This window comes from Arachis hypogaea, chromosome 9 (genome assembly GCF_003086295.3).
Source record: "Arachis hypogaea cultivar Tifrunner chromosome 9, arahy.Tifrunner.gnm2.J5K5, whole genome shotgun sequence".
NCBI lineage: Eukaryota > Viridiplantae > Streptophyta > Magnoliopsida > Fabales > Fabaceae > Arachis > Arachis hypogaea.
In genome coordinates, this window is record NC_092044.1 from 35,621,243 (window position 1) to 35,647,397 (window position 26,155).

The following is a 26,155-nucleotide window of genomic DNA, read 5'->3' on the forward strand; positions in this document are numbered from 1 at the left end:
AGAGATACGAAATGTCTCCTAAGAATCTGGTAGAGTATTTAGCAACTACAATCCTTGAACCTCATCTTCAAACTTGATTCCCGTGCTTGACAACTGATCCAGAACTCCTTGAAATTCATTCAAGTGATCTGATACTTGTGACCCCTCCTTGTATCTCAAATTCATCAACATATTCAACAAGTATAATTTATTATTGTCAGACTTGAAAGCATACCATGATTCAATTTTATTTCATAAAGCCCTAGCATGAGTCTCATTAGCACTGTGATTGTAAACATTATCATCCACCCATTGCCTAATAAAACCACAAACTTGTTGGTGTTTAAACTCCCATTCTTCATCTATTTTAGATTCTGGTTTTTGTATAGAAAATACGGGTAAATATAGATTTTTGACAAACAACAAATCCTTTATTTTGCCTTCCATAGATGGTAATTAATGCCATTCAAACTTATCATCCTAGTAGAATTATTTGCCTCCATATTTCAAGTAAGTTATAACTAAATACCCAAAATTGAGCTCTGATGCCAATTGATAGGAATAAAACACACAATTTTCTACTTGCAAGAATTAGAGGAGCAACAATATTCACTCACAATAAGTATTAACGCTAGCACAATAATACCCAATAGCAGTAGAAAAATCACATAAACCAGAAATTGGAGCAAGTTAACTCACCAAGATTTTTAACGTGGAAAACCTCCTCAGTGTGAGAAATAAAAATCACGAGTCACCAAGACCAGAAAATAGCTTCACTATGATGAAAACTAGGATACAAGAGAGTCACAACTTACTGCACAAAACGTGCATACAACAAGCCAAACAACTCAAGCTTCAAAGCTTACAAAACAAGAACAAGAAGATGAAAATACCACAAAAAATAGAGTTGCTGTGCGTAACCAATATCTCCAGCTACAGACATTGAATCAAAGATCCGAACAGTGAAAACAAAGTATCAGATATGTGAAACACACTATCCAAATTTGAGCCCGATCCAACGATTAACGAATCTGCAGCGACCAATTTACAGAGACAACTTTGTATGTGTGCGAAAATGACTTTCTCTCTTCTCTTCTCTCTAGTGTTTAGTGTTCTTCTTGCAAATGAGACCTCTCTTACTCAACCCTAACTCACCTGAGTCACTTCAACTATTCATGAGTTTGGATATTAACATTTAAGCTTTTTCTCCACATAGGAAGGGAGCCCAAAAACCCAACACATAGGAGTTTTAATTTACTATTAGCATGATAAATTTATAAAATTAAATAAAATCAAAACCTAATTAAGGAGATAACTTGAGGCATTGGAATCTTTCAATTTGGAGTTAATTTAATCTAATTTTATAAGCTTATCATGTTAGTAATAAACTAGGACTACTAGGAATGTGGTGTTGTGTCACTTAACATGTCATATCAACAAATTTTGACATCGTTAGCAATGGAAGTAACAGAAGAACCAAAATGACTAACTTAATTAAAATTTTTGAAAGGCAAATTTAATTACAAAAAATTTCAAGTGCTAATTTAGAAAATAAGTAATCTTTTGAAGATTAATTTGACTATTTAGTTATATATATATATATATATATATATATATATATATATATAATTTACTTATAATATTTTTTATTCTATTTAAGTTTGAATAGAAGCAAGAAAATGAAAAGAATAGATTTTGGGGCGGGGGGGGGATGATATCCTGAATTTGATGTTACACAAAGTTTCTGTAGACAACAAAATGATTTTGGGGGGGAGGGGGAGGGGGAGGGGGGAGAGAGGATGATATCCTGAATTTGATGTTACACAAAGTTTCTGTAGACAAAAAAATTGCAACACTAAATAGTACATATTTGGTTTGAAAGTTTTTTTCTTAAGTAAATAGATTAGTAAAATAAAAAAGGTAAGCATTTAAATATTTTAAAATTAAGAGAATAAAATACATATCATGAAAATTATAAATTTAGTAGTGATTAATTTTTAATTTATCACTTTATTAACTTTTTATTTTAGATTTTTTTTCGATTTAGGTGAAAATGAGATAGAAAGTTCTTCTTTAATATCGTTTTATAATGTTTGTTTATTTGAAAAGTTCAATATAAGTTTAAATGGATTATTATTTTAGAAATTCAAAACATAATTTCAATACTATTTTTATCCATGCATGCACTCGTTTTTTATCTTTCTTTAATTTGTTGAGATACTTCGTGGAACTACCAATGCGTTTGTTCTTGTTTCAGAGTAAAAACATTACTCTGGCATATAATTTATTGAGAGTGTGCCATTTGTTGTCCAATTTCTTTTACATGCTAGGTGTATATAAGAAAAAGAATAATCATCATATAAAAATATATATTTAATATCTATAAAAAAATTTGATTATATTTCTATATGTTTGATTAGTCTATCATATAGGTTTAATTATTACATTGTAATGTTTGATTATTTTTTGTTTTGTCAAAAGTACTTGTAATAATATCTATAAATATATAAAAAAAAAAGTGTGATAATTGATTGGATAACAAAGTTTCTATCTCCAAAAAGTACGTTTTTTTAATTTAATTGTTTCTAACTGTCTATCTTTAAAATGTATTTTTTTTTAATTTAATTTTTCTGTAAAATTACAAATTAAATGAAAGATTCTGATTTTAAGCTATAATTCAAATTGAAAGTTTTAATTAACCTTAAAAAAAGTTGAATAAAGGACTTCTTTTTCAAGTTACTATACAAATAAGTGAGTGTTGTTGTTAAGTCTGTAAAACGAAGAATTTTTTTATTTTGTCCCCCCTCAAAATTATACCGAACATAAAAGATCAGAGAAATAGAGTTGACACCATTATATGTTTAGGTTCAGTCTTTTAATGCAATGAGATTTATATCTAATCTCTATTATAACAATAATAAAATTTTTACTATAATTTTAAAGAAATTATAATTACCAAATCCAAAAGATTACAATTCAATCCATGTAGAATTTCTAAGCTTTTCACGAAGTTTATCAACCATTTATTTCACCTATTTTATTAGAAAAAATTTAGAAAGCTAACTACTATATAAGCCAATTCAAGTTAACTTTTTTTATTTTTAATTTTAAAATTTTAAATATTAAAATAGTGGGATTTTTTTATATATATAACTAATCTGACTTGACTATATTTTTAGTTGATCTAACAAAACTTATTTTATTATTATTTCTAAGTGATAACCCAGCTTTAAAAAAAAAAATCTAACTTGGTTCATCAAACCACTAAACGTCCACACCAGGTTAGTCAATTTTTCATGGTTCTAAAAACTGAACCGAACCAGCCGATTCAACCGAAAAAACTAGGAATCAGTCACCTAGTCGGTCCAGATAAGGTCAGAAACCGTCTGACAAAAAATCAGAGAAAAAACCGGTCGAACCGACAGTTAATCGGTGAACCGAAAGAACTGTCCGATTTTTTGCGGTTTTTTTGGCTCTTAAAAAAAAACAAATGCCTAATTGCCTAAACGAAACGAAGCCCTAAATCGACTCCTCTCCTCTCTCAAAAAACTCAATTGGAAGAATAGAAAAGAACCCTAGCGGAACCCACAGCCACTGCATCTCCCCTAGCCCCGCAGCACCCAGCCGCTGCACCCACCGCAACCCCCGCAGCTCCACAGTCTCGCGGAACCCACAGCCACCGCATCTCCTCTCCTCTGTTCGTCGGTGTCGTGCCGTGGAAGCTCTGTCGCCGTCCTAGGAAGTTGTGTCGCCGTCGTAGGAAGCTCCCTCTCCATCGTGTGAAAGCTCTGTGGCCGTTACGCCATCTCCTCTGATCAAGCGCTCTCTCTCTTTGTTTGCCGGTGTGGCCGTCTCCTCTGTCGTCGCCGTCACTCCCCTTCCTCCTCGCCGCTGGTAAGCAGTAAGCACTCTGAGTGTTGATGCAGGACCCAGTCTTCATATTTGCAAATCACTTCACTTGAAAGCAGACAGATGCAGGACAAATATAATTACATTTGGCATCAAAATTTTCATTATATGTAAAATTGTGAATGAGTACATAGTCTCTTACTTATTTTATGAAACTGGAATAATCTTGTTGATGGTTGATTTATGATTCTAGAATGATTTTTTGAAATGATGATGATATTGTTACTGATATGTTGTTGGCTTCTTGTTGATTCTCTTATGGTTATTGATCAGTGATGATTGGTGCCTTTGATTTTGAATTGGAGTTGGGTTTAATTATGAGTTATTTGGGTTTAATATGAGTTGTTGAGTTAATAATACTGATTTTGTTGATGTTTGCTTATTCTAAATTGCTGATTTTCTAAAATGATGATGATGTTGTTGCTTGATGATATATTGTTGGCTGTTTGTGGATTTTCTGATGATTACTGTTTAGTGATGATTAGTGCCTTTATTTATTTCTGAATTGGAGTTGGGTTTAATTGTGAATTGCTGGGTTTAATTATGAGTTGTTGAGTTGATTTTGTTAATGTTTGCTTATTTTGAATTGTTGATTTTCTGAAATGATGATGATGTTGTTGCTTGATGATATATTGTTGGCTTGTTGCTGATTTTCTGATGATTACTGATTAGTGATGATTAGTGCCTGTATTTAGTTGGAGATTTTGTTGTTAATATTTTTTTTGGTTGTAGAACATTATGGTAAATTTTGAAATTTTAGATTTGATTAGGTTAGAAATTATCAAATTTAAATATTTGAAATTATATATTAAATTTTTGATGAATGTTTAATTAAACCGGTTAAACCCTGGTTGAACTCCGATCGAACCATTGAATCAGTAAATCAGTTATTTTACCGGTTTATTGATCAGTTTGGTTCTCACAACCTTACAATTTTTAAGTACTAACCCAACTTAAAATAAAATAACTAATCATAGTTCAAACAACTAAAATACTATTACAATACAATGAATATTAAGACTTTTCTCAAATTTGTCTGGCTTATCTTTTTTGGCTTATGGCTTTTATTTGATTTCTCACATAATTAAATTCAGCTTTTTAAAATTATAGAAAAGAGATGAAAAGAAAAGATAAAAAAGACATTCTATGTATGCTTCATGAAAAAAATGATGAAGCTGTATTAAGGAATAAAGAAAAAGTTGTATTGAGTGTAAATGATTATAGTATTTATCGAAATATTGAGTATAAGATATTAGAGTCAGATCATCTTAAGTACTATAAAAAATACAAAAAATTCAACAAATATAATTTGTATCTCACTTTGCATACAAAAGGATGTTTAAAAGGTTAAAAGGTATAATATTCTGTACACTTGCTTAACTACATCAATTTTGAGTGATTACCGATAACTTAATTACCGTGTCATATGTGTGAAGATCTTTCCGTTGATTAAAACGGATACTGTAGAAATAATAAAAGTATTGCAAGAAGCAATAAAAGCAACTTATTATGGTAAAACGGATAAAAGTTTTGTGGTATTTGAAATTGTTGGATTTGCATAAATATAAATCCCAAATATTTATTTAGATAACTTGTTTATATAAAAATTTGTAGATAAAAGCAAAATACAAAAAAAAACTTACGTTATTATGTTTTTTTTTTTGGCAATAAATATGAATTTTTTTATGATAAACATAAAAATTTTGAAAGAAAAAAATAAAAAACAAAAAAACACAAAGTTTAGATGCATGTTTATTAAAATATAATTATGTGTTTAGTTTAGATAAGACGTATATTAAGTTGAACTCTTTTAAGAAAATTTTATGTGTTGCAAAAATTTTTGTACTATATAATTAAAATTTATTATGTTTTTTATGAAAATGTTAAGGAATGAACAGTTTGAAAAATACACATAAATATAAACATAAAAATTAATTAATTTATTTAAAAAAATCCATAAATACTCTAGTTAACTACCGCCAATGGTAGGCTAAAATTTTTATATATGAATAATTTTAATGTGAAATACAAAAGTATTTGATCATTTTGGTGTTTTACACAGTTGTGGTAGTAGTACAAAACGTCACTGACGTTTTGTAATAAAAAAAATTTTTGATCATAAAAGAAGAAAACGTCGCTGACGTTTTGTTAAAAAAATATTATTTTAATTAAAAAAATACAAAACGTCACTGACGTTTTGTAATAAAAAAAATTTTTTGATCATGAAAGAACAAAACGTCGCTGACGTTTTGTTAAAAAAAATATTATTTTGATTAAAAAAATACAAAACGTCACTGACGTTTTGTAAATGGCCATAGTTGTGTTTAACACACAGTTTGGTTCATAATGAAGAATTTCACCTCTAGTAATACAATATTAAAAAGAAAAAGTTCCCAATGGTACTTGTAAGCTAAACCTGAGCATTCCCTACATGACAGCCTTGAAACATGAACCAAAGTTTTATTACATAATTCAACAAATTTCAGCGTTGTGATCAACTTGCCCGTGTGAAAAGCATATATTTAGCAAGGTGGCTAATTAGCAATAGCCCACATAAGGAACCCTAAAGAGCAATTTGGATTTTACAAGGCACATGGCTCCAATTTAATTTTCAGCAAAGGCCATGTGAGTTTTTCTGTCGTTGCCTTGCAGTGGCAGCAACCAAACCATGTCCCACTCTACAACATATAAGTTTGTTTTCACGTAGGACACGGTACCAAAATTAAAATGCAAACAAAAAACATATGATATATCAAATTATCCTAAAAATCTTACACTTTTTTCTTTTTCTCCTTCCCCCTCCCCCTCTAATATTTTACCACTACTTCCAGAGTCTACAACAAAATTTAATGGAACCACTAGGCAAGATGACAATAATAACCCTTGAGAAAAAAAAAAAAAACAAACTAAGCCAACTAGTACTAAAACTTTATACAGTACTACTACCTACTACATGATGGTGCAGCTCTCGGTGTTCTCATCACTGAAAACATGTGTCATGGGATCAGCCATGGGATGTAACGGCATGGGTGGCGGTGGCATCATGTACGGCCTCATGCCACCACCACCATACATCATGTGTTGTGGTGGATACATATTCATGTTTGCTTGTTGATGTTGATGTTGCTGCTGTTGTTGATGTTGGTTCATCATCATGGCCATATATTGTTGTTGCATGTTATATGGATTTGGTTGTTGCATTTGCATCCCTTGATAGTAGCCACCACCATTCATTGCGGCCGCCGGCAACCCTTGCACTGCCGGAATATTCCCCATCTGGCCCATTTGTCCCATTGGGCCTTTCTGACCCATTTGGCCCATGTTGCCATTATTACCACTACCGCCATGATGATGACCATTATTATTACCCCCCTTGCCACCACCACTCCCACCCTTTCCACTTTTGCCACTACTAGGAGGGAGAATATCAAAATCATCAAAATCGAAGTCAACTTTGTCCAATTTCCCACCCCCATTTTTCTTTCCATCTTTGCCCTTGTTCCCACCATTCCCATTGCTTTTGTTGTTCTTGTTTGTTTTGTCGGTTGCCCCTTTCTTGCTTTTCTTTCCTCCAAGACCTAATAACTTAACAAGGAAGCCACCGCCACCACCACCACTTTTTGATTTGCCACCCTTTTTCTTGTTATCTCCACCACCACCACCACCACCACCGCCACCCCCCTTGTTATTCTTTCCTCCTTTGTTGTTTTTACCACCATCTCCACCACCACCTTTCTTTCCCCCATTTCCATCTTTGCCCTTCATTTGCATAGGGAGATCCATGACATCAGCAGCTTTCTTGGCTCCCCCACCACCACCGCCACCAAAGGCATTGCCTTTATGGCTGTTCATGGCAGGCCCATTCATCATCATGCCAGCAGGCCCATGTGGCCCACGGGCATTGGCCATCATCATGGGCATCATCTTGTTATTCATCATGGGATTACCATGCCCATGTCCACCATGTCCATGGCCATATTCTTCTTCCTCGTCCTCATCATCATATTCGTCATCATCAAAATCCTCATCATCGAACTCATCATCAAAATCATCAAGACCATCATCACTTTCATCATAATCCTCATTATCGGATAAGTTAAACTTGACAGATTTCTGATCCTTCCCCTGTCCCTTGAGATCTTTTGTCCCCTTCATGTTTTGAAAGTTTGCTATTTGACCACCACCACCACCACCACCACCACCACCACCACCACCACCTCCTCCTCCTTTATGACCATTTTGCCCCTTATTGTTCTTTCCTCCTCCTCCTCCTCCTCCTGCTGATGCTGCGGCCATCATCTTGGAGGGATCAATTTGCAAGTTCTTGAACTGTTGTGGGTTAATGGGGAAGTTCTGGTTGAACATGATGCCGCCTCCTCCTCCTCCGCCTCCTCCTCCTCCTTTCTGGCTCCATAGTTCAGCATGTTTGCCTCCTCTCTTGAGCTTCTTTATGAGCTTTGCTGGATCTATATGGCCTGACACCACAACCTTCCCTTGCTCAGCATCTATATTCACTGAATACACACCTGCCACCACCAACAACTAATTAGTTATACTAACAACTTGAAAAAGCAAAAGCAAAACAGAAACAAGAATGTACCGTCTATTTTCTGAAGCAGTTTCTTTACTTTCTGCTCACACCCATCACAGTGGATATTCACCTTCAGAATACAATTCTACATGTACACCAAAAAATAAATCAGTTAACAAATTATCAAAAGGGAAGACTTCTGTTTACAAATTCAGTTAAGATGTTCACCTGAATTCTCATCATGTCTTGTTTACTCATCCTTGAAGAGTAGAGTCTCAAAGTGATACAAGGGTGAAGTGAAGTAGTAGAAGTTGTTACATATAAAGATATCTTCTTTTTTTAGAGAGAGATTATTGTTGGTACTCAAAAGGGGACACACACACACAACCAAACACTCTTATCTCTTCTTTCTTTTGTTTGGCTTGCAGCAGCAACAAGCAACACTGAAAATAACACAACAAATGTTTGTTTCCGTTGAACACAAAATAATTATCCGTACTTTGAGGCACACTTAATAGTACACCCGCTCATCAACTACGAATAACTATTAGCTGGCTTTACACTTTCTTGTTTCTGGTTTTATATATAACAAAAAACAAGACAGCAAGAGAGAGAGAGAGAGAGAGAAAGAGAGTGAACCCAAGTGAGCGTGTTCAATTTTTCTCAAGTGCTTTCTTCACTGCTTAATACTGCCACTCTTGCGCCTAATTTATTTCAAGCAACTCTCTTTTTCGGCTTTTTTTTTTCTAATAAAGAAAAAATGGTGATGAGCTTTCGTTTTTATAAATATCTTTTATAATATATTTTTCTGACAGCTATGACCGACTTTTCAGATTTTAGCTTAATCCAATGGGTGGGGGGCAAAAGGGTCATTGGACCTTCCTTTTGGGCCGGACCTTCTTGGATTGGGCTCAGAAACAACTCTCTTGCTAGTTTTCTTTTTTTTTTTTTTAATTAGCAAATATTTCAGAATATTTTTCCCAGTTTCAAAATTACTTTAATTTTCACTTGAAAAGAACCACATAAAATCTGTTCAATTTTCGAAAGTAAAAAAGTAAAAAACCGATCAGTTAGATTATTACTAGTAGTGTGGTACAAAATCTTTATATAATTTGGAGATTTTTATTTCTGTATAATTTTTTAGTTTTTATAGATTACAATTATATATTTGGTTTAGATTTAATCATTTTGAATAATATTTATATGATATGCGTACATAAAAGATTAATTATTTAATTAGTTATTTTCATAAAATATATATTAAATATTAAATATATAATAATTAATTTAATAATTAATTTTTTGTATATATGTAATTTTTTTTTGGTATACAAATTTTTATATTTTTACATGCACGTATAAGTCTAGGTAGCTGGGCCTCCCATGTTAATTGTCAAGAAAAGAAAGTTAGAAAGAAAAGTAGAAAACTGAGAAAATTTAAAATAATAATAATAATAATAATAATAATAATAATAATAATAATAATAATAATAAGTTATGTAGCGATTGTTGCCTTGCGTTAAAGCAGAAGAGAAGCTTCTGTGTCAACGTGACAACATTATTCATTGTAGGTTGGCGAGCTTAAAATAGTCAAGCGACCACTTGAGAAGTTTAAATCTTCAAAGACATACCTTGTGCTTCGTTACGTTATTAAATCTATATTTTGTATTTGGAATCTGAATATCTAATTCACAATAGTGAATTCATTTAATTTAGCTGCTATTGTGACGGTGGTATCATACGTTGTTGATGTTATTGTAGCTATGGTTCCACTTAGAGTAGTAATGAGTAGGATATGTTAGTATTTGAATCCAATTTTAATTTTATTTATAAATTGAGATTTTTATATAAATTTAATTTTAATTTATTTATGAGTTGAGAATATTTTAATTTTAATTTTATTTGTTGTTAATTTGTAGGTATTTAATTTTGTTTACAGGTTATAAAAAAGATATAATATTATTATATAACTTAATGATAATAAAAAAATTTGATTTTTATGTAAAAAAAATGTATTAAATTATTAATTAATGATCAATTTTTAGTGATTACAAACATTTTGTATTTAATGAAAAACCTTTGGCTCAACATGAGTTGATCGGATAGGGTTGAGACTCAATCCGCATCCTATCCACTATAAATTAAGTTGACAAGCCTATCCAATTGAATTGAATCAGATTAGGTACCTGCAAATAAGATACATGTTGTCACTCCTAATTTCAATTCTCAACAATAACTTAAAAATAATAAATTTGACCATCACATACTCTATAAATATTATAATATAATAAGTATTGTTTAGTTTAAGACATGAGTATATAAAAAAGTAAAATGATAATTTGGTCCGAAGATTTTGACTTCCTACTATTTAGCTTTTCCTACTATTTAGCCTTCAAAGAAAAAAATATTAATTTGAATTTTTAGAATAGTAAATAATAAACACATGATGTCTTTCTATCAATTCATTAACTAAAATTTAATAATAATACTCTTATATACTATTAAATACTTTGACGTGTATATTTATAAAAGATAGACATATAAATAACAACTTTTAGAGCAAAACATCATTTGTTTTCATTAGATTTGTAATAAATAGAAAGTAATTGATAAAAAAGTATATAAAAATTTAAAAGATAATAAATATTCTGTCCAAAACTATATCATTTTTATGTTCATGTGATAATACCAAAACATGCACCACCGTAACTAATGAAATATATAGACAATTCTATTTTGTTTTACACTATTTATTGTCACAAAAACATACATATCCATTGTTTGTTATTTTTAAAAACTTAATTAATATTTTTTTTAAAGATTAATTAGTTTAAATTCAACATCTTTAAAAATCTAATTACCATTTTATTTTAAATAAAAAATTAAATAATAAATATCTAACGTCTAATATCTAATTATTAATAAGAGTATTAATTAACATCAATTTGATTAATATTTTAATATTTTAACATTTTAAGTAAGTAGTGAATTTGCTTTTTTTTAATTTTATGTGTAATTTGAATGTAAAAATTTATTTACAGTTGTTTTTATGAGAATTTAATAATTAAAAACAGTTAAATATTTTGACAAATTTAATTAAATTATTATTTAATAAATTTTTATTATCAATTTTATACAAAAATAAATATATATAAATTTTTATTTTTAATTTATTCTTTTCATAAAAACTAAATTAAAAAATATTATTTATATATTAAAATTAATTAATAATATATTTATATATAAATATATATATAATTTAATTTATTTTTAATATATATATTTATATTCTAACACATATTTTATACTACACCTAACATAGTCGTAAATTAAATCGCATAAAAAGTTAGTGTGCGAACTTTTAAAACAATAAACGCGACTAATTATCAAATACACTAATTTTATCGGCGGAGATCAAATCCCACGGTATCGTTAAAGGACAAAGTGAACTATGTCCCTATAACACTATAAGTATAACACCTCAAAATTTTAATTTCCCCTAAAAAAACATTTTTAAAGAAGTTGAGGATTTTTTTTTTCCAGATCTTGATGGATATCAGCACCAACTTCCACTTAAATTTTATATCAAAAAAGAAAAAGACTGGTGTTAATTTATTTATTTGTAATTTTCTATTTATTTTTTCCCTACTTGGTGTGTGCATGATTAAACTGTTTAATTTTTTGATCTAATAATTATGGAGGCTATAGCATAGCCTGTGATGATTATTTAATTATAACACATTTAGAATCTTTTGCTAATGCATGCATCATTTAATATAAGCTAGTGTTGTCTATCTAGGAATGTGGCCGTTATTAATTAATTAATTAAAATATTAAAATTTGGAAATAAGAACATGTTTTGGACTTTCACTAAGAAAGCAAAACAACAAAGACCAGAAGACCTGTCAGTCAACAAGGTTAAACAGTGATTCAACTACTAAGGTCTAAGATCTAAAGACTAAAGAGAAGAGATTTGGGTTTGTGTGTAAAAAAGCTAAGCTACCATCAAAGGGACATCTCAAAGCCTCATCCCAAGGCCACTGACACATAATACAGTCAATCACTAAACTCTAAAATAACCACATACTTCTCCTTTGGAAAAGTCTTACTATTATTGCATTATTCTACATGTCACTCTATTTAGTATTTAGACATTATATTGTTGCACAATAATAATACAAAGGTAAACCACTGTTTTACCGTTTCAAAAATGTTAATTTTAGTTAAATAGTTTTTAAATAAAAAAAGGTACTCATGATTTCATTTTAACAAATTTGTCATAATCTTGTGATCTTTTCAAAATTACAAATGTTTGTCTTTCTTTTAATGATTTTTTTTTTGTCTAAAACACCACATTTTAGGTGTCAAAATAATAATAATTTATCAAAAATAAAAACTAATACTTAAATGATTGATTAAAAAAGAATAAAATATCTCTATTTTAAAATTATATTTTCCACTTTCTAATCTAGCTATCATAAAATGTGAAATACGTATTAGGTCTTTCATTTATTATTTAATAGGATAAATTAAAATGTGATATATATATATATATATATATATATATATATATATATATATATATATAACACAATTTTTACTTTTTAGAAAAAGGAAATGTGCACAGTGAAGAAACACTGATGTTCTGCGAGTTTGAACCCTTCTTTTGCAACCAAAATCATTATTTGTCTTCATTAAAAGCCCAACCTGGGTGGAAAATCGCTGTCCTCGCATCATCTTTTATTAGGATTTTTCAAAAAAGATGTCTCTAATCTACAAAACGCCTTCATAATAATCCAAACTTTATTTGTAAGATGTGGCCCTGTTGAGTTGGTTTCGTTTCATTTGGTACACTTTCCACTCATACTTTCTTTTAATTAATTAATTTCTTTTACAAGAATAAAAAATATTTGACTATCCAACTGAGTTTATATATGCTTCCAATCAGTGTGCGGCGTTGTTGTGGTATATACCCATAAACTTAGGAGTAAATGTTTTTTTTTTTTTGTCTTTGACTGTTTATTCAAATAACAAAACATTTTTTAATAATTTAAAAATTTTTAATCGATACATAATAATTTAAGTAATTAATTTAAATGATTTTTATAAATGACAAATTTTTTATATATTAGAATCCATTTAATTCGATAACAATATTATTTAGACTAATTAATTAAATAATTAAAAACTAACTAATAATTTTTAAATTATAAAAAATATTTTATCTTTCGAATAAATAACAATAAAAAAACATTTACTCCAAACTTATCAAATTGTACTTGGTTTCTTTCACAGCCAAACATGGACATGTAGTGGCCAACTTCTTTCTATTATTTCAACATCTTGTAACCAAGTAGTGGAGAGGAATAGAAGATTCTCGCCATAAAAGCTACCCACTTCTCCATTGTGATGATTATCTTTGCTCCCAACTACACTAGGTAATCAATAAGAAATGCAGTCAGCTGCAGTTAATTTCAGCTCTTTTTTCTTTTTGAATTTTAAAAAAAAAATATAAATTCAAATTATCATTAAAAATTTTAAAATCTAATAACAAAAAAACATTAAAAATAAAAAACATCTAAAACAAACATCTAAAATTGTTGTAAAATTATTTTAAAGATTCATTTTAAAAATTTTAAAACAATTTAAAATTCATTTTAAAATTTTTTAAATTATTTTAAAAATTTTAATAAAAAATCCAAACGTAACAAAAATAAACATTTAAAACTACCTTTTGAAGGAACGTAAATTCAAATTATCATGAAAAACATCTAAACCTAATAAAAAAAATCTAAAATCTAAAAAAAGACAACTAAAATTAAATAATAACAAACATCTAAGATGACAAAATCACTAAAGATTCATTTTAAAAATTTCATAATTATTTTAAAAATGCTAAAAATTATTTTAAAATTTTAAAATTATTTTAAAAATTTCTAAAAAAAAAACATCTGAAGCGTAACAAAAAGAAATATTCAAGACCTAAGAAAAATGAGATTTCCACAATCTTTTTAAAATTCTAAAATCTAACAAATAGATATTTAGTAAAATATTGAAAATAGAACATCCGAAAACTAAAGAAAAGAGTTATCTAAAACTATTTGCAAAATCATCCAAAACCCAAAAAGAAGAAACATCCAAAACATAAGAAAAAGAAATATCTGAAATTTAAGAAAAAGAAACATCCAAAACTAATAAAAAGAATGATGCAAAACTAAGACCTTGGTACGTTTGGATATGGTGCGGCGTTGCTTCATTCGCAAGAGGGGGAGTGGCAGGAGGGCGCTACTACAGCAGACAAAGGAAGGGCAATGCTGTGTCGAAGGAAGGAAGGCGTGTAACACTTTACCACACAAAATTTTACGCTGCAGTCATAAGTCAGAAGTGGCGAGATATTACGACCTCTAAAAATAAAGTACGTACATATATTTGAAAGATAAAATATAACTAGGAACTTGTGAAGAAAGATGACAGAACAAATAATCGTATCACACTCGAAAACGTCAAAAATATACAGAGATGACTATATATATATATATATATATATATATATATATATATATATATATATATATATATGATTCGAAAGAAAATACATAACAATACTAGTCTCAATCTGCGAAGATAAGGTCGGCTAGAAAGTATAATACAATCTAGAAAGATACAAAATACAACCTACTTTTTTAAAGTCAACTTCTAAGAGGGACATACAGTTATAATATACAAAAGTGGAGAACAATATCTAAATATATAATGAAAACCCAAAAGACAATTTTCGCTTCTAAAAAGAAACCAATGTAAAACCTGGTTAATTAATGACTAATTAACCCATAAACGAGAATGTATTCTAGAAAGTAAAAAATGTGATTTTTATGGCTTAACATGATAGAGGAGATTGAAATGAGAATTTCGATACCAATTTTATAGAAATCGGACCAAGATTGGAGCGAACGGGTCAAACCGGACCACCCGGACTCATATTGGGCCCTTGGTCCAACATAACTAAATCTAAAACCCTAATTTTCAGCACTCTCTCTTCTCACTAACACTCATTCACGCTGAAAAATGGGAAAGGGAGGGGAAGAACACTCTCTCAAAGTTCTATCTCTCACTTGATCTTCAAACCACCATAACTTTTGATCTATAGCTCCGATTGCCACACTGTTTGCGGCCACACGTTCACCGCGAAGAGCTCTACAAAACCCACTACCTTATTTTTGAGGTAATCTACGTTTTGATCTTAGTTTTTCATCCTTTAATTTCGAATTTCATGAAGAAAAGTGTTGAGATTTTGGGTTCTTTGATGTTATAGGACCCAACTCTCTTGAAGGAGAAGATTAATCTTGTCTACTTGAACCTTGGGTATGGTAAGATTCTCAATCCTAGTGTAATTTATTGGTTTATGATGTTTGGATATTGAGTTGTTATGTTTGGGTATGATAATTGTGGCTTAGGTAGTATGTATGTGAATATTGAAGATTGATTGAGATTTTGGAAAGCTTGGAAAAGGGCTTTGATGTGTTAAAAATCTGTTCTTGGAGGTGTTGAGACTTTGAGAGCTTGTGAAAAAGTGATTTGGAAGTGCTCCGGTTGAGCGGGAAAAATCAGCTAAGGTATGGTCTTGGTTTCCTGTATCTAAAATGTAATGTGGTGTGAAAACTTAGGCTAGAGACCCTAAGATAGGCATTGAATTGTTGATATTGTTGAATGGTTGAGATATATTATGTGGTCATATATGTGATTATGATTATTGATGTGCTGATGGTATGATGCATGAGAGATATGCATGTTGTGATATATACTTGATGATTTATTGAGGTTGAATTGTGGATGAAACCATGTTGATGGTAAGTATGATATTGGTTATGTGTAATGATGGTTGATTGGAAATGGTGTTGTTAGAAATTGAGATGAGGAAAGATGTATAACATGTTAATGTGTTTGTAATTTAGCCATTTGATTCAAATGGGTTAAAATGGTAAGATGGTGGTTGTGAATTTGATGAAAATGTTAATGTATGAGTTGAGGAGGCTTGAGGTTGATTTTTAGTATGTTTTGGGTTGATTTCAAAAAGGGTTGAAATTGGTATGTTTTGGTTGATTTCAAAAAGGGTTGAAATTGGTATGTTTTGGTTGATTTTGAAAAGGGTTGAAATTGGTTTGTTTTGAAAATGGCACTTTATGGTTTTGTATAAAAATATGGTTTTTGGGCATACTTTGGTGAAGCATGACTTGGACTCTGGATCTCTATTTTGTGCCAAACTTGTTTAGAAATAAAATTGGATCCGGGATGTTCATGCTGTTCAAAGAACGGGCGAAAAATGATTTGAAACGAAGAAGTTATGTCCGTCAGAAGATTGGGGTTTGAAATTGTGAATTCTGCAGCTTTTAACATAGAAATTTTTTTGGCAGAAAACACACCCACGCGTAGGCGTGACTGACGCGTCATTTTCACTATCCACGCGTACGCGTCGATGCCATGCACCAATTGCCCAGCCTAATTCCCGAGAGTTGTGCGAGAATTATGCCAGTTCTGTGCGTGGGGCACAAACTGCACCCACACGTACGCGTGGCTGTCGCGTAGGCATCACTTGGCTTTTTCCCATCCACGCGTGTGCGTGGGTGACGCATACGTGGTGCACGAAATTGCAATCACACTTTTGCAACTCCGCACAACTAACCAGCAAGTGCACTGGGTCGTCCAAGTAATACCTTACGTGAGTAAGGGTCGATCCCACGGAGATTGTCGGCTTGAAGCAAGCTATGGTTATCTTGTAAATCTTAGTCAGGATATCAGAAATTATCAGGATTGATTGTAAAAAGCAAAAGAACATAAAACAGGTACTTGAATTGCAGTGATGGAGAACAGGTTGAGGTTTTGGAGATGCTCCATCTTCTGAATCTCTGCTTTCCTACTGTCTTCTTCTTCAAACACGCAAGGCTCCTTCCATGGCAAGCTGTATGCAAGGGTTTCACCATTGTCAGTGGCTACCTCCCATCCTCTCAGTGGAAATGTTCAACGCACCCTGTCACGGCACGGCTATCCATCTGTCGGTTCTCAATCAGGCCGGAATAGAATCCAGTGATCCTTTTGCGTCTGTCACTAACGCCCCGCCTTCAGGAGTTTGAAGCTCGTCATAGTCATTCAATCATTGAATCCTACTCAGAATACCTCAGACAAGGTTTAGACCTTCCGGATTCTCTTGAATGCCGCCATCAGTTCTAGCTTATACCATGAAGATTCCGGTCAAAGAATCCAAGAGATATCTACTTAATCTAAGATAGAACGGAGGTGGTTGTCAGGCACACGTTCATAGTTGAGAATGATAATGATTGTCACGGATCATCACATTCATCCGATTTAAGAACAAGTAGTATCTTAGAATGGAAGCAAGCATGATTGAATGAGAAACAGTAGTAATTGCATTAATCCATCAAGACACAGTAGAGCTCCTCACCCCCAACCATGGGGTTTAGAGACTCATGCTATGGAAGGTACACAAAGAAACGTGTAAAGTGTCATGAGGTAAAGATACAATGTCAAAAGATCCTATTAATAGTAAACTAGTAACCTAGGGTATACAGAAATGAGTAAATGACGTAAAAATCCACTTCTGGGTCCACTTGGTGTGTGCTTGGGCTGAGCAATGAAGCATTTTCGTGTAGAGACCTTTTTTGGAGTTAAACGCCAGCTTTTATGCCAGTTTGGGCGTTTAACTCCAAGTTTTATGCCAGTTCCAGCGTTAAACGCTGGAATTTCTTAGGCTGATTTGCCACGCCGGTTTGGGCCATCAAATCTTGGGCAAAGTATGGACTATCATATATTGCTGGAAAGCCCAGGATGTCTACTTTCCAATGCCGTTGAGAGCGCGTCAATTGGGCTTCTGTAGCTCCAGAAAATCCACTTCGAGTGCAGGGAGGTCAGAATCCAACAGCATCTGCAGTCCTTTTCAGTCTCTGAATCAGATTTTTGCTCAGGACCCTCAATTTCAGCCATAAAATACCTGAAATCACAGAAAAACACACAAACTCATAGTAAAGTCCAGAAAAGTGAATTTTAACTAAAAAATAATAAAAATATACTAAAAACTAACTAGATCATACTAAAAACATACTAAAAATAATGCCAAAAAGCGTATAAATTATCCGCTCATCACAACACCAAACATAAATTGTTGCTTGTCCCCAAGCAACTGAAAATCAAAATAGGATAAAAAGAAGAGAATATACTATAGACTCCAAAATATCAAGGAAACATAGCTCCAATTAGATGAGCGGGACTAGTAGCTTTTTGCCTCCGAACAGTTTTGGCATCTCACTCTATCCCTTGAAGTTCAGAATGGTTGGCATCTATAAGAACTCAGAACTCAGATAGTGTTATTGATTCTCCTAGTTAAGTATAATGATTCTTGAACATAGCCAGTGTATGAGTCTTGGCTGTGGCCCAAAGCACTCTGTCTTCCAGTATTACCACCGGATACATACATGCCACAGACACATAATTGGGTGAACCTTTTCAGATTGTGACCCAGCTTTGCTAGAGTCCCCAATTAGAGGTGTCCAGGGTTCTTAAGCACACTCTTTTTGCCTTGGATCACAACTTCATTTCTTTCTTTTTCTTTCTCCCTCTTTTTTTTTGTATTCACTGCTTTTTCTTGCTTCAAGAATCAATTTAATGATTTTTTAGATCCTCAATAACAGTTCTCTTTTTCCTCATTCTTTCAAGAGCCAACAATTTTAACATTCTCAAAACATCAATTTCAAGAGACATATGCACTGTTCAAGCATTCATTCGGAAAACAAAAGTTATTGTCACCACATCAAACTAATTCAACTAGTTTCAAGGATAAATTTCTAAATCCTGTACTTCTTGTTCTTTTGTGATTAAAGCATTTTTCATTTAAGAGAGGTGATGGATTCATAGGACATTCATAGCTTTAAGACATGAATTTTAAATTTTATTAATTATGAATTAAAAACAAGACTCAAAAATAAATATAAGATGAGACTAGAAAATAAAAATAGAAAACAAAAACTTAAATAGGCTCCTAATGATAGAGGTTTTCACAGAGTTAGGACTCAACAACCTTGATTTTGAGAAGTGGATGCTCCCTCAACTTGAGATGAGAGCTTTTGGCATTTCAACTCTTGGAGTTCACGCCCCTGCTTCTCTTGTTCCTTCAGCAATTTGCAGAGCATGCAGTTCTGCTTCTGCTGTTCTTCCTTAAGTTGCTCCATAGTTTCTTGCAGCTTGGTGATAGATGCTTCTAGGCTGGCCCAAGAGCCAATTTCAGGGAATTCAGGGAGGAACTCATGCACCCTCCTTTTGATAGAGTTGTCTTGCATTTGTCCTTCCATTGACTTCTTGGTGATTGGATGTTCAATGGGTATGAGCTCATCTACTCCCATCTTTACCCCAGCCTCTTTACAGAGCAAGGAGATCAAGCTTGGGTAAGCCAGTTTGGCTTCAGTGGAATTTTTATTTGCAATTGTGTAGATCTCACAAGCAATCACATGATGAACCTCCACTTCTTTTCCAAGCATAATGCAATGAATCATCACTGCTCTCTTGATAGTGACCTCAGAACGGTTGCTAGTGGGCAGTATGGAACGCCCAATAAAGTCTAGCCAACCTCTTGCAATTGGTTTGAGGTCTCCCCTCTTGAGTTGGTTTGGAACACCCTTTGAATTGGTTATCCACTTAGTTCCAGGGAGGCATATGTCCTCTAGAACTTGATCCAACCCTTTATCTGCTCTCACCATTCTCCTATTAAAGGATTCAGGATCATCTTGCAGTTGAGGTAATTTGAAGATTTCTCTTATTTTATCCAGATGGAAGTACATAACTTTCCCTCTGACCATGGTTCTGTAGGTATGGTAAGCAGTTCCAGTCATTCTCTGCTTATCTGTTAACCACAGATTTGAGTAGAATTCCTGAACCATATTCCTTCCAACCTTTATCTCAGGATTGGTTAGAACTTCCCATCCTCTGTTTCAAATTTGCTCTTGGATCCCCGGATATTCATCTTCTTTCAGATCAAATTTAACTTCCGGGATCACCGACCTCAGACCCATTATTTTGTGATAATGGTCTTCATGTTCTTTGGTTAAGAACTTCTCTTGATTCCAAAGATTCTTTGGATTATTCTCTTTCTTTCCTCTTAAATTGGTTTGTTTTCCCTTAGGAGCCATGATCTTGATGAATCTTGGCTTAGTGATCACGGAAAAGCACACCAAACTTAGAGGTTTGCTTGTCCTCAAGCAAAAGAAAGGAAAGAAGAGAGAGAGAGGAAGAGCAAATTCGAATGGTGTGGGGAATGAGGGGGGCCAAACGTGTATTTATAAAGTGGGGAGGAGAGATTCGAAAAAAAAGAAAAATTTGAAAGGAGATTTGAGAAGATATGGAAAGAAATTGAGAGAAGGGTGAGTTTTTGAACAAAATTTGGGAATGATTTGAGAGATTTGAAGAATGATTTTAGATTTTTGAAAATTTGAAAGTGAATGATGAGAGATTGAAATGTGTTTTTGTAGAAAAATATGGGTAAGAAGAGGAAAGTTTGAAAAAATTTGATTTGAAAACAAAATTGTGGTCCCCCCACCTTTCTGGCGTTAAACGCCTAGAATGGCACCCATTCTGGCGTTTAACGCCCATTTGTTGCCCCTTTTGGGCGTTTAACGCCCAGCCAGGTGCCCTGGCTGGCGTTAAATGCCAGAATTCCTTTATCACTGGGCGTTTTTCTAAACGCCCAGGATGCTGCACACCTGGCGTTAAACGCCCAGAATGGTGCCCATTCTGGCATTTAACGCCCAAAATGGCACCATTCCTGGCGTTAAACGCCCAGAATGGTACCCATTCTGGCGTTTAACGCCCAAAATGCCCCTTACTGGCGTTTTTTCGCCAGTAAGCTCTTTTTCTCTGCTTTTTGAGCTAAATCCTTCTGTAACTCTGTGAATTCCTTCATTTTTGATACTTGCCTCTGTAAGAACAAATCATATAACCTCCTAATGACTGGGTTGCCTCCCAGCAAGCGCTTCTTTACTGTCTTTAGCTGGACCTTTACTGAGAATCACTCAAGTCTCAGTTTTGAGCATTCCTGCTCCAAATTGCCTTCAAGATAATGCTTGATTCTCTGTCCATTAACAATGAACTTTTTGTCAGAATCAATATCCTGAAGCTCAACATATCCATATGGTGATACTCCTGTAATCACATACGGACCCCTCCACCGGGATTTAAGTTTTACTGGAAACAGTCTGAGCCTAGAGTTGAAGAGTAGAACTTTTTGTCCTGGCTCAAAGACTCTGGTTGACAACTTCTTGTCATGCCATTTCTTTGCCTTTTCCTTATAAATTTTTGCATTTTCAAAGGCATTGAGTCTGAACTCCTCTAGCTCATTTAGCTGGAGTAATCTTTTTTCACCAGCTAACTGAGCATCCATGTTTAGGAATCTAGTTGGCGAATAGGCTTTATGTTCCAGTTCCACGGGCAGATGACAGGCCTTCCCATACACCAGTTGGTATGGAGAGGTTCCTATAGGAGTCTTGAATGCTATTCTGTATGCCCACAGAGCATCATCCAAGCTCTTTGCCCAATCCTTTCTTCGGGCTATCACAGTCCGTTCCAGGATTCTTTTTAGCTCTCTGTTAGAGACCTCAGCTTGCCCATTTGTCTGTGGATGATACGGAGTTGCCACTTTGTGGCTAATTCCATATCTAACCATAGCAGATTATAGCTGTCTATTGTAGAAATGAGTGCCCCCGTCACTGATCAGTACTCTGGGAACACCAAACCTGCTGAAGATGTGTTTCTGGAGGAATTTTAGCACGGTCTTGGTATCATTAGTGGGTGTAGCAATTGCTTCTACCCACTTAGATACATAGTCCACTGCCACCAGAATGTAAGTGTTTGAGTATGATGGTGGGAATGGCCCCATGAAGTCAATTCTCCATACATCAAACAATTCTATCTCTAATATCCCTTGTTGAGGCATGGCATATCCGTGAGGTAAGTTACCAGCTCTTTGGCAACTGTCACAGTTACGCACAAACTCTCGGGAATCTTTATAGAGAGTAGGCCAGTAGAAGCCACTTTGGAGGACTTTAGTGGCTGTTCGCTCACTTCCAAAATGTCCTCCATACTGTGATCCATGGCAGTGCCATAGGATCCTTTGTGCTTCTTCTCTGGGTACACATCTGCGGATCATTCCGTCTGCACATCTCTTAAAGAGATATGGTTCATCCCAGAGGTAGTACTTGGCATCTGAAATTAATTTCTTTCTTTGTACTCTGCTGTACTCCTGGGGTATGAACCTCACAGCTTTATAATTTGCAATATCTGCAAACCATGGAGCTTCCTGAATGGCAAAAAGTTGCTCATCTGGGAAGGTCTCAGAGATCTCAGTAGAAGGGAGGGACGCCCCAGCTACTGGTTCTATTCGGGACAGATGATCAGCTACTTGGTTCTCTGTCCCTTTTCTGTCTCTTATTTCTATATCAAACTCTTGCAGAAGCAACACCCATCTGATAAGCCTGGGTTTTGAATCCTGCTTTGTGAGTAAGTATTTAAGAGCAGCATGGTCAGTGTACACAACCACTTTAGACCCCACTAGATAGGATCTAAACTTGTCAATGGCATAGACCACTGCAAGTAACTCTTTTTCTGTGGTTGTGTAATTCTTCTGTGTGTCATTTAGAACACGGCTGGCATAATAAATGACGTGCAGAAGCTTGTTATGCCTCTGTCTCAACACTGCACCAATGGCATGGTCACTGGCATCACACATTAGTTCAAATGGTAATGTCCAATCTGGTGCAGAGATGACTGGTGCTGTGACCAGCTTAGCTTTCAGGGTCTCAAATGCCTGCAGACACTGTGTGTCAAACACAAATGGTGTGTCAGCAGCTAGCAGGTTACTCAAAGGTTTTGCAATTTTCGAAAAATCCTTTATAAACCTTCTGTAGAATCCTGCATGCCCCAGAAAGCTTCTGATTGCCTTAACATTGGCAGGTGGTGGTAATTTTTCAATTACCTCTACCTTTGCCTTATCCACCTCTATTCCCCTGCTTGAAATTTTGTGCCCAAGGACAATTCCTTCAGTCACCATAAAGTGACATTTCTCCCAGTTTAAAACCAGGTTAGTCTCTTGGCACCTTTTCAGGACAAGTGATAGGTGGTTAAGACAGGAGCTGAATGAGTCTCCATATACTGAGAAGTCATCCATGAAGACTTCAAGAAATTTCTCCACCATATCAGAGAAGATGGATAGCATGCATCTCTGAAAGGTTGCAGGAGCATTACACAGACCAAAAGGCATCCTCCTGTAGGCAAACACGCCAGAAGGGCAAGTAAACGCTGTTTTCTCTTGGTCCTGAGGATCTACTGCAATTTGGTTGTAACCTGAATAGCCATCTAAAAAGCAGTAGTAATCATGACCAGCTAGTCTTTCTAGCATTTGGTCTATGAATGGTAAAGGAAAATGATCCTTTCTGGTGGCTGTATTGAGCCTTCTGTAGTCAATACACATACGCCACCCTGTGACTGTTCTTGTAGGAACCAGTTCATTTTTTTCATTATGAACCACTGTCATGCCTCCCTTTTTGGGGACAACTTGGACAGGGCTCACCCAGGGGCTGTCAGAAATAGGATAAATAATCCCAGCCTCCAGTAATTTAGTGACCTCTTTCTGCACCACCTCCTTCATGGCTGGATTTAGCCTCCTTTGTGGTTGGACCACTGGTTTGGCATTATCCTTCAACAGGATCTTGTGCATGCATCTAGCTGGGCTAATGCCCTTAAGATCACTTATGGACCACCCAAGAGCTGTCTTATGTGTCCTTAGCACTTGAATCAGTACTTCCTCTTCCTGTGGATTTAAAGCAGAGCTTATAATCACTGGAAAAGTTTCACCCTCTCCCAGAAATGCATATTTCAGGGATGGTGGTAGTGGTTTGAGTTCAGGTTTGGGAGGCTTATCCTCCTCCTGAGGAATTTTCGAAAATTCCTTTGTTTCCTCTGGTTCTTCTTGATCAGGTTGAGCATCTTTGAAGATGTCCTCAAGCTCTGATTCTAGGCTTTCAGTCATATTGATCTCTTCTACCAGAGAGTCAAAAATGTCAGCGCCCATGCAGTCATTTGGTGTGTCTGGATGCTGCATAGCTTTTACAGCATTCAACTTGAACTCATCCTCATTGACTCTCAGGGTTACTTCCCCTTTTTGTACATCAATGAGAGTTCGTCCAGTTGCTAGGAAAGGTCTTCCTAGAATGAGAGTTGCACTCTTGTGCTCCTCCATTTCCAGTACCACAAAGTCAGTTGGAAAGGCGAATGGTCCAACCTTGACAATCATATCCTCTATTATGCCTGATGGATATTTAATGGAGCCATCAGCAAGTTGGAGGGATATCCGGGTTGGTTTGACTTCTCCAGTCAACCCAAGCTTTCTGATAGTGGATGCAGGTATTAGATTGATGCTTGCTCCAAGATCACATAGGGCTGTCTTGGTGCAAGCACCTTCTAATGTGCATGGTATCATAAAGCTTCCTGGATCTTGAAGCTTTTCTGGTAAGCTTTTCAGAATGACTGCACTGCATTCTTCAGTGAGAAATACTTTTTCAGTTTCTCTCCAATCCTTCTTATGACTTAAGATTTCTTTCATGAACTTAGCATAAGAAGGTATTTGCTCAAGTGCCTCTGCAAACGGAATCTTTATTTCAAGAGTCCTTAGATAGTCTGCAAAGCGGGCAAATTGCTTATCCTGTTCCGCTTAGCGGAGTTTTTGAGGATAAGGCATCTTGGCTTTATAGTCTTCAACCTTAGATGCTGCAGGTTTATTCCTTACAGAAGTGGTTGAAGAGGCCTTGTTAGAGGGATTACTGTCAGCACTCTCAGGTGTCTGATCCTCCCTTGGCGTCTGAACGCCAGGATTGGGTGGAAAATGGGCGTTTAACGCCAACTTTTCCCCCTTTTCTGGCGTTTGAACGCCAGAACTGGGCAGGGAATGGGCGTTTAACGCCAGCTTTCCTTCCCTCTCTGGCGTTTGAACGCCAATAACATTCCTCTCTGGGCTCTTACTGTCCTCAGAGGGATTTTGAACAGTGGTTTGGTTATCCCCTGTCAATTGTTCCTTGTTTGGCTTTTTGCTACTTTGAGCAGTGTTATTCAATGTTTTCCCACTCCTCAGTTGAACTGCTTGGCATTACTCTGTTATCTGTTTAGATATCTACTGTTTTGCTTGATTCAACTGCAGTTCTATGTTCTTGTTAGCAACTTTAGTTTCATGGAGCATCTCTTTAAATTCTGCTAACTGTTCTGTCATCAGGAGCAATTGTTGATTAAGCTCAATCATCTGTTCTTGAGGATTAGGATCAGTGGCTAGTGCCATGACTTCCTCCTTAGGAGAGAACTCATTGCTAGAGTACAAATATTGGTTTCTAGCAATAGTGTCTATAAGCTCTTGAGCTTCTTCAATTGTCTTTCTCATGTGTATAGATCCACCAGCTGAGTGGTCTAAAGACATCTGAGCTTTTTCTGTAAGCCCATAGTAGAAGATGTCTAATTGTACCCACTCTGAAAACATTTCAGAGGGGCATTTTCTTAGCATACTTCTATACCTCTCCCAGGCATTATAAAGGGATTCATTATCCTCTTGTTTAAAGCCTTGGATGTCCAGCCTTAGCTGTGTCATCCTCTTTGGAGGGTAAAAGTGATTCAGGAATTTGTCTGATAACTGTTTCCATG

The 26,155-nt window shown here is 34.4% G+C and overlaps 1 protein-coding gene across 1 annotated transcript; it reads right to left on the bottom strand.

Annotated features, from left to right (window-relative positions):
- Positions 1-6,610: 6,610 nt before the first annotated feature.
- LOC112710865 (uncharacterized) lies at positions 6,611-9,193 on the bottom strand. Its single transcript, XM_025763300.3, has 3 exons — positions 8,648-9,193; positions 8,489-8,564; positions 6,611-8,414 (listed from the first exon to the last, which is right to left on the bottom strand). The coding sequence occupies exons 1-3, from the start codon at positions 8,675-8,677 to the stop codon at positions 6,838-6,840; spliced, it is 1,683 nt and encodes a 560-aa protein (XP_025619085.1). The 5' UTR covers positions 8,678-9,193; the 3' UTR covers positions 6,611-6,837.
- Positions 9,194-26,155: the final 16,962 nt, after the last annotated feature.